We start from the raw sequence: 10,429 nt of genomic DNA on the forward strand, positions 1-10,429 counted from the left end.
TTCCTGTTTTCATGCACAGCTTGGTTCTCTCAGTGGTTTCTTTCCTGTTGGCTGTTGCCACCAGACTGAGAAAGCAAGGACATCCTGCACAAGATACACAAACGCACAGAAACGCCTCATGCCGCTGATTTTGTCTCACCCCCTCCGTGTCGTCTCCTCTCCTCCCCTTCCCAAAAACCACTAGCTCCTCTCCCCCTCCTTGCCATGTCCTCCGATCCCTGGCTGCTTGCAAGAACAGGCTACTGCCCCGTTTTGGTGGTGTGAGAGATTGAAGCTGCCAGCATGATCTAACGAGGACCGAAACAATCAGAGGTTTTCAGGGTTTAGGTATGCCGCAATGTGACAGGAGGACTACTCTTGGTGCTAGACGGGGTTGAGTGTTAGTTGGAGGAGGATTCTTGGTATTCTAATATGCATGGTTTCTGAATTAGTGAGCATGTATGCATGGTTTCTGAATATTTGGTCCATCATCAGATCATGTTGCAGCTTCACTCGCTCACCACCACCAAAGGATCATCTGAAAGGGATTGGGCAAGCTTCTGCTCGTATTGGTTCTTGTGATCTTGCCTCGATGAAAAATGCATGAAAGGTAGACAGATTTGCCAAGCTGTTATTGTTTAACCAATAATTTTCTTGGCCTTGAAGATCTTCATCTCAGTCTCATCATGATATTTTCCTCTCTTCATCAAGTGGTTTCATGGTGCCTTCTTTTACAGGGACAGCTTATATATGTAACATCCCGTATTTTACGAGATGTTTATATCTGAAAAATGTGAATTTCAAAAATTTTGTTGAGGTGGTGTGAAAATTTCAAACTATAAGAGTGTCTTCATTTTATCTCTCCCAAAATTCCTAGAATAATTTGAATTAAATTTGAAAACTTAGGTTGAATAAATGTTAGTGTGCCATTTGGATTTTATTTGGTCTTTAATTGGATTTTAAATTGAGTGAATTCAAATTTGAATTCCAGATTCAAATTTGAATTAAAAAATAACTAACCTAACCTACCTAACCAGCATGGGCTGAAACCTCGCCGCCGGCCCGCTCCGCTCGCGAAGATCACCAGGCCGCCGGCCTACGCAACCCCACCGGCCCGCCTAGCCGCCTGGGCTGCCTGATCGCCAGTTGCTGTGTACTGTCCGTTCTCCAGTTGGTCTAAACATGCTGATTGGCCACACTGCTACCAGCTCCGTGCATGTCGGGTGGTTCGGCAATCATTGTCAGGCCAATTGATCAGAATCACTGAAACAAATCACCATTGATTACACCAGCATCAGATGACTGTTTCCTGTTTTCATGCACAGCTTGGTTCGCTCGGTGGCTATCTTTCCTGATGGCTGTTGCCTAAGGTGCAAGACAGCAAGACTGAAAACAGATGGTCCAGAGAACAAGAGACATGTAAACAGCATAAATAATCCTAGTTGGTGACAGAGATATGCAACGATGCATGATGTCCTTGCATTTGCTTGTCCTAACTGTGATTATTCAGTGTTATGCAGCAAATTAAACTACCCATGTACTCGTGGATCAAGTAGACAGGAGAGAGTAAACGAGAGATTGCCTGAAACGTGGGGTATTAGGGCCACCTTATCTTCCATGCGATGATCCACGTCAACATAGCACCTCGGGCCGGTAATTATTCCACTGTGCAGCAGAATCATCGGTAATCTGGACCTAATACTATGACGATCTACAACGAGATGCGCATTCTGCCAGCGAGGCAATGTACTAGTATTGCATTTCTGAAGCCAAGGTAGCACCCAACAACTGCACAAGTCATGCAAAGGGTAACTGGAATGCAGCATATAACACATCTGAATAAGTCAAACTCTTGGCGCAAGAGTCTGCACAGCAAAATGATGTTATGGTGATATTGAGTAATGACTAATGAGTATCTACAATTCTGCACTTTCGTGCCTTCCTTTGCTTGGCTTGCTGAAGAATACTCATCATGCTGGTGTCACTGTCCATTTCAACGGCTGTTTACCTAGAGAAGGCACAAAATTAGTAGATGGAATAGCTTACCATTACACAACTACAAGGGAGAGAAATATATATTCTGACTAAACCCCCCGTTCCAAATTATAGGTCGTTTTGACTTTTCTAGATACATAGATTTTACTGTGTATTGTCTAGTATATAGACAGATAGCAAAAATCATCTATCTAAAAAGACAATCGATCTACAAATTTGAAACGGAGGGAGTAGCATCTTACATTCTAAATATAAAATTTCCAGTCATACGAGATCTACCCCCAATGATAGATCAGCAGGAAAGTGCACTACATTATAATTATAGTCTATAACTGAATTCCATTTTTGCAGTGCACACTAGAGGCCGATTATATCAAAAACTCACTCTAATGCCAGTACTTTTAATGCCAAGAAGATGGTAGCTGGAAAATAGAAGAGTGAGAACAATCCAGCCAGATAGGTGATAGACTGATACTCCCTGTCCCAAAAAACAAGTCATTGTAGCTTTTAGGCAAGTAGTGAGCCCTATAAACATTAATTCCCTACCTATTAACCAGGGAATGCATGGAATTTTTTTTTTTTGATTTAGAAACAACTAGCTGCATGGCGCCAAGAGATACAGGGGCAGCAACTATCCTGCATGGGTGCCTGCAGCCTAATGAGATATGTGCAACTACTGGACTGATGGCAAATCGGCAACGATCATGCATGGCTGCATGCAGCGCATAGATGAATGCAATTACCAGCGCAGTAATGAGGGCAGCAAAGTCATTTCATTCCTTCACTAATCTGTCTGATAAAGAGTGACTTGTTTTCTGGGATGGAGGGAGTAGGTCCCTGAAGTGATGGCAACATGAGCAGCGAAAGGCTAGATAGAAATCACACACCTTAGCTAGTGGTACCAGATGACACAGTCAGTGACAAACTAAAGAGATGATTGGCATTTTGTATTTCTTTCCATGGCCAGCACAATTTTTTGCAAGTCAATGCTCTGCATTACTAATCCAGTACTTAAAAGGCCGTGCAACTATTACCTTAATTCACATTTTTATATTCTAGAATTTTCATACACTCTATTGTGCTCATAATCTGAACTACTGATCTGCTTTATTTAGCTGCGGTAGAAGGGGGAAAACTCTTTACATAGGCGCAATGAAATCTGGGGAAAGCAATGCCAATGCAGGTATAATTGGTATTCAAGATATTTTTTATCCATTAGATTTTCTTGTTTCTTATATACGTATCTTCTGCCCATCTGCCAATCCTTTTAGCTTTTACTGTGATCTGAATTCTGAACAAACTATGTGTCCACTTGACGTCCTGCATGTGGCCTATTTACTTAATCAAAGGGATTTGCCAATTTGTTCGCGGTTGGTTCAGGAGCCCCCGTATACAGAGTTGTGTTCCTTTGTTCTACAAACTGTCCCAGATTTGGGATTACATGCTCACTGAAATCTTTGCTGAAACACTCCAATAAATGAATGCATTCAATTTCACATCCAAATGACAAAAATTGCAAGGAAAATGAACATACCTGTTGCGAGATCAGATCAGAAATGAAGCTTCTTGTGGTTAATGGCCAGCAGCAGGCTCTGATTTTCTCCTACGCATTTCAGCATCCATATCAATATTCCTCACCCGTTCAGCCTTGTTGACAGCTTGGATTAACTTGGCGTCATGAGCAGGATCTAGGTACACGTAGTCTTGTACAAATATTCCCACACGATTATCTATCAGCTTCCAACGACCAACAATTTCTGTGTTTGTAAAATATTGTTCTCCACAGGCAATTTTCTCAAAGCCATTTACCCCCTCCCACCAACTCCCAATCGGATGCACAATCCGGATTCCTTGGTACTCACAGTAACAGCAACGGACTTCCAAAGAAAAAAAGACAGCATGAGACGACATACACATACAATTTTTTGTAGATGCATGCAATGTGGAGATAAAAATAATACCTTGCGTTGGTAGACCGCACACAGGGTAGCAAATGGGTTCATAGTTACTGTCTTCATCATTACTAAATTCGGCGAAAAACAATGTAGATGTTCCATTATCTTGACTTGCCCAAAAGTTGGCATGTGTGTACTGAAACTTTGTGTCGAAAATCCCTGTTACCTTGCCAACACGATCATTCACACCACAAATGACACCTAGATCATAATAACAGCCCTACAGCCAAGAATATCAGATAAGAAAACACATAGACAAATGATACATGGCATCTTTATCATATATGTGCTCAGAATTTTGAAAGAAACATAATAACATGGCACAAAAGGATCTGACCTTAGATTGCTCATAGTTCCGCAATGCCGCTTCAACCTTTCCGCGGACAAAACTTTGTTGAGTGAGGAAATCTTGCTTGTAGTTTGTGATCTGGTTTAAGGCATCTTCAGTTAGATGGATAATTGGTTCCAGAGATTCAACACTTGAAAATGATAGCAATGTAGAGAGATGAAGAATCTCGCTGGGGGCAAGCATATGAGAGGGTCGCAGCAGTGACCTAACAGTAGATCTCAACGCAGGCAAGGACTGCACGACAAACTCACAATATGCCTCAGGATTAGGATGATATGCGGCTTTTGCTGCTGCCTTATATCCATTGTCATCACAGATCGATACATCACATCCTTCCTGTTTTGCCATTTGAATTGCTTCACAGACATCCAAATTACACTTGAGCAAGTAAACCATAGCCTTACGCTCTGATATCACAGGGGAGCATGAACGCACAAATGCCATCAATCCGTTGGCAGACCGAGACTCAACATGCCTCAACGTGCAGATCATATCCACTCCAAACTCTTCCGATGGGGGGAAAGCAGTGCCATACCAAACAGTGTTGACGATGATGTTTGAGACAGGATCGAACGGGCCAAAACAGTAGCCTGCCTTGAGAAGGCCGCGGTGGTGATGGGTCTGAAGATCTTTCATTGGAAACCGAGACACCGCCTTGAGATAATGTTCATGGACTCTATCCATAAGAACCCCTCGAAGTGACTCTGTCAGCTCACCTGGCACATCCTCAATGCTTGCAGCGATTTTTGGTTCTGGGTCATGGAACCGTTTGGCAACAAGATCCATGGGCTTGTCTGACCTCTTGAGCTTGGGCGGGTTTGCCAGCAATTGGGACAAGAAGGAGATGTCATGAGCAGTGAGGCGGCAACGGCCCTCTGCTGACAAAGTCTGGGTAATCTTGTTGATACGAGGCACAAGTGCGAAGCAGCCGGCGAGAAAGCCATCAAAGTTGGGCTGCCTTGCAGACCAGGCAGCGCATTTGAGAGAAGTCTTGACAGCAGGTGAGCAGATTCGGAACTGATCCTTGTACCGGTAGCAATGATCCTTCTGGATGAGGCTTACTGCGACGAGGAGGTCGGCCCTGGCCAGACTGAGATAGCGCAGCGCGTCCCAGTTTGGGAGGTAGCGGAAATAGGATGTGAGGAAGCTGACAAGGCCCTCCAACGAGCGCTCCGCGACGGTCCGCGCCTCCGGCGGAGAAGGGCCGTCGCCGGCGACGATCCTGGAGAGGACCTCCTCCCTCGATCTTGCCTCCTCTGAGGCATTCGTCTTGGGCTTCCGCTTGCGCTTCCGCCTCTTGATGGAGCCATCGGGAGCGGGCTCGCCGAAGGAGAGGGTATTGGCGATGATGTTGGTGACAGGGTCGGCGAAACCGAAGCAGACGCCGGCGTCGAGGAGGCGCGGGGCGAGCTCCGTCTTGTCCTCCAGCGGCAGCAGGTCGAGCGCTTTCTTGTAGTGGCCGTAGATTATGTCCAGAATCTTGCCCGCCCAGGTGCCGTCCCAAGTGTGCGGGCGCCGCCACCGATCTGCCATGGGGAGAGGAGCGGCGGTGGGGAAGCGAACGGAGAACGGATCTGATCTTTTTCCCCTTTCAATTTAGGTAGGATTTCTCTACTTAGGGCCTGTTTAGATATAAACTCCTAAAGTTTATGATTCTCCTAAAGTTTAGGATCCAGAAATTTGTAGTCCTAAAATTTAGGAGAGGGTTGTTTGGATGGAATCCTAATCTTTAGGATATTAGAGGGAAAATGACTTTTTTACCCCCAATTACTCCTTCTAAATGTTCCTGCACTGTTCACGTCATTAAATGCTTCAGGAGGGCAACAGAAGTAAAGGGAGCTTTGGGGACCACTTTTAGGAGAAAAAGAACCCATTAGGATGCATTGGCCCTCCTAATGAAAATAGCCCTCCTAAAGTTTATGAATGCACTTTTAGGATCCATGTTTGGATGCACAAGTTCTAAAATTGTCCTAAAAGTGGAGTCCTAATCTTTAGGAGTGTGTATCCAAACAGGCCCTTAATTATTTATTTCCCAGCGAGCTCCTATATGACTTCCGGAAGTCCTGGCTTTAGACGCCCATTAAAGCCCAATTAATATCAACGGGACTTATTTTTCCGTGCTTCTCGACTTTTTTTCATGACAGATTTTTTCAAATTCAACATTCAATTTCCAACTAAATCTGGGAGGATCATAGGTTATTCAAATAAAATTCAGAAATAATAGGAAATACCAAATGAGAGACAAGGCTGGATAAGAAGAAATTGAATTCTGTGTTAACATGTGTTGTGAATCGATATCCACTCTACGAAATAGCACATCTATCTCCTTGATATATACACCAAGTGATAAAATAACCAGATTTTGACAATCATTTGAATGATGAAGTGAACTAAACACGTTCAGAATCTTCATATGATGCGATCAGAGACATCTTAGATTTAGTTTTGACCTCCATGTTATTTCATGAAAACATACTACTGCATTAAATTATCATTGATAGGTAGGAACCAAGCAGCATCAGGGCTATAATTAACATAATTCAAAATTTTAAGCAAAATGGCAGAGGATGCTACATTGGTAATCCAAAAAACAGGAGTCAAGTAGATACCTTTATGTCCCTAGGACACAAACTTTATAAGGTCAACTCATCACTCCTCTGAGGTAATGAAGTAACATAGCAGACCGATCAACATAAGAACTGAGTACAAGGACAACCAGGAAGACTTCCTGCTACAGTTGTTGAAGCAGTCTGGAATATGAAGTGTTTCACCTGAGACCATGCCAGTCCTCTTACCCAAGAAAGTCATGTGTTGTAAAGACACAGCCCAATGCTCCAACACTACAATGTAATAAAATTCATAAGCAGCGCATTCTACACACACAATACGACGGAGAAAAATCATCTCAATAATTTCCTTACAATCAGGACTTGTGAATGGACTTCGCTTTATCACAATAAAAGGCAAGCAGTTTTGCCTAACTTTAAGTGAGAAGCAAGATCTGTACCTCCGTGAATGTTTGCTAGTCTCCTTCATGAACTTCTCCCAGTCCAGCAGTCCTCCTTCTCCAGCTTCTTCTTGACGTCCCCATATGCAAAATGCAAAATAAAACTACAGTTAATTTGCGACGACATGCACAGCTTGGAGCACATCCAGCCCGGCTGCCCCGACTATCATCAGTGCTCCAGGAAACCAATCAACATAACAAAAGAAAGATCCACGTATTGAAAGGCAGAGCTCCTGGCACTTACATTAAAAAAACATTAATGGGCAGCTCGGAGCACATATGTCAGCATATCCCTTTGGCCTATCTTGTCTACTCAGGGTTTAGGAGCGAGCTCTCATCTGTATCTCGCATCTGCCGACTTGGGCACAACACCAGTTCCTGAGCACTTTTCAATTTAGGTAGGGTTTCTCTACTTAATTATTTATTTCCCGGCGAGCTCCTATATGACTTCCGGAAGTCCTGGCTTTAGAAGCCCATTAAAGCCCAATTAATATCAACGGGACTTTATTCACGCGCGAAGATTTTTCCGTGCTTCTCGACTTTTTTCATGACAGATTTTTTAAAATTCCATTCAACATTCAATTTCCAACTAAATCTGGGAGGATCATAGGTTACTCAAATAAAATTCAGAAATAATAGGAAATACCAAATGAGAGACAAGGCTGGATAAGAAGAAATTGAATTCTGTGTTAACATGTGTTGTGAATCGATATCCACTCTACGAAATAGCACATCTATCTCCTTGATATATACACCGAGTGATAAAATAACCAGATTTTGACAATCATTTGAATGATGAAGTGAACTAAACACGTTCAGAATCTTCATATGATGCGATCAGTGCTCAAGGCTGAGGTGCTCCACCCCACCATCTGCCATTGCTGCTGCAAACTTCGCCAAGTGCCATCCTGCAAACAGCAGAAGCTTTTGAACATGTTACCAATTATTTCTCAGACTACTGCACATTCAAAAAAAAAAGTATCCAATGCTTTCAGGCTCACTCCAAACAAGCAGGATTAACTTTTGAGGCTCTTAATTTCGTTAGGTTATCCATAGCTAACAACACATTCTTGGACAACTAAAGAAATTGTGCTAGCATTTACGAAACCATTACATATTTTCAGGCACTACACTCAAATCAACAGAAATTAAAAAAGTGCAAAGTTGAGCGCATTGAGAATTTGATCTAGATGCCTAAAAACCCAATTGGGGTTACTTGTAGTCCTACGCTGCTATCTCAACATAACCTTTGTAAGTTAGGTCTTCATCGAAGCGCAACCTGCTATTATGTCATATAATATTTCCACAAGTTCAAGAATTCAAAGAGGATAATAATGACCATGGCACAAATCCAAGGAATTAACTAAGATTCAGCTTTGTCACGATGCGCAAATCTCAGTCTAGTGTACCGGAAAGCTTATCTCATCTCCTCTGAATGACCTGAAAGCATGAAAATCACATATTTGAGTAGTGCATTGAGAGTTCATCAAACTATGAATTTGTGCTTCCTATCAAGTTCCTTGACCCTACAACTTAGAACCTAACAAAGGTTACATGCTAGAAGTTGCAGATTAAGAAATGAAAAACACTAACCTTGAGCCTAGTTTAGATCACAAACTAAACATGAGAATTTTTCAGCATAATTGTACATGTAGAGAATGGAAGGAAGAAGGGAAAAGATGTGTTATATCAAATGGGTACGCGTTTACCTGATACTAAATTAGCAGGACAAAGGGAAAGACATAGTGTAGAGATGGTCACCTCGTGAGCTCAGTGGTTGCAGCAATCTGTCACTCTCCTGGTAACTTATTTCTTCTTCTCCATTATTCCAAATTCTGCACAAAGGAAAGTCAAAGGAAAGAAGGCAAATGAAATCCTCAAAAATGCCAGAATGATAACAGAGCTAATCTCACGAAATGAGTACACACTAATTGTTTTCATTTGATTGTGCGCGCATGGAGGCAATGTTGTTAAGAAAATATCAACTCTGGATATAGGTAACTTTATCAAGCAACTTTCTGCTCATAAAAAGATGATGAGTCCATTAAAATGAATTAAGCTGGATGAAAATTCACCATGATTTCTCAAAATGTACCAACCTTTGCATTCACCATGTGAGGAGTCCATTCCATCTCAAATTGCCTGAGGTAACAATTGTATATTAGAGTAAGCGGAGAAATGAGCAATCTGTAACTGCTAAAAGCTTATCTGCATCTGTATCGCAGATTACCTATTTTCCATCATGCCAGGTTTGAAACAATTTATTCTTTCTCCAACAACCACATCAGCCTCGGAAACAGTTATCTGTTAACACCACCGCAACAAAGGACATGAAGCAGCACAGATTGGGTTAATTTCCAATATATATCAAGATAACTGTCCATCTTAGATTTAGTTTTGACCTCCATGTTATTTCATGAAAACATACTACTGCATTAAATTATCATTGATAGGTAGGAACCAAGCAGCATCAGGGCTATAATTAACATAATTCAAAATTTTAAGCAAAATGGCAGAGGATGCTACATTGGTAATCCAAAAAACAGGAGTCAAGTAGATACCTTTATGTCCCTAGGACACAAACTTTATAAGGTCAACTCATCACTCCTCTGAGGCAATGAAGTAACATAGCACACTGATCAACATAAGAACTGAGTACAAGGACAACCAGGAAGACTTCCTGCTACAGTTGTTGAAGCAGTTCGGAATATGAAGTGTTTCACCTCAGACCATGCCAGTCCTCTTACCCAAAAAAGTCATGTGTTGTAAAGACACAGCTCAATGCTCCAACACTACAATGTAATAAGCATTCTACCCACATAATACAATGGAGAAAAATCATCTCAATAATTTCCCTACAATCAGGAATGGTGAATGGACTTCACTTTATCACAATAAAAAGCAAGCAGTTTTGCCTAACTTTAAGTGAGAAGCAAGATATGTACCTCCGTGAATGTTTGCTAGTCTCCTTCATGTACTTCTCCCAGTCCAGCAACTCCTCCTTCTCCAGCTTCTTCTTGACGCCCCCATATGCAAAATAAAACCACTGTTAATTTGCGACGACATGCACAGCTTGGAGCACATCCAGCCCGGCTGCCCCGACTATCATCAGTGCTCCAGAAAACCAATCAACATAACAAAAGA

At 42.2% G+C, this 10,429-nt stretch overlaps 1 protein-coding gene across 1 annotated transcript; it reads right to left on the bottom strand.

The window, feature by feature from the left end:
* Positions 1-1,776: 1,776 nt before the first annotated feature.
* LOC117838250 (uncharacterized) lies at positions 1,777-5,883 on the bottom strand. The gene is made up of 4 exons (XM_034718205.2): positions 4,267-5,883; positions 3,936-4,149; positions 3,509-3,851; positions 1,777-1,987 (listed from the first exon to the last, which is right to left on the bottom strand). The coding sequence occupies exons 1-3, from the start codon at positions 5,809-5,811 to the stop codon at positions 3,547-3,549; spliced, it is 2,064 nt and encodes a 687-aa protein (XP_034574096.1). The 5' UTR covers positions 5,812-5,883; the 3' UTR covers positions 1,777-1,987; positions 3,509-3,546.
* Between the last annotated feature and the right edge of the window lie 4,546 nt (positions 5,884-10,429).

Source organism: Setaria viridis, chromosome 1 (genome assembly GCF_005286985.2).
Source record: "Setaria viridis chromosome 1, Setaria_viridis_v4.0, whole genome shotgun sequence".
Classification (NCBI taxonomy): Eukaryota; Viridiplantae; Streptophyta; class Magnoliopsida; order Poales; family Poaceae; genus Setaria; species Setaria viridis.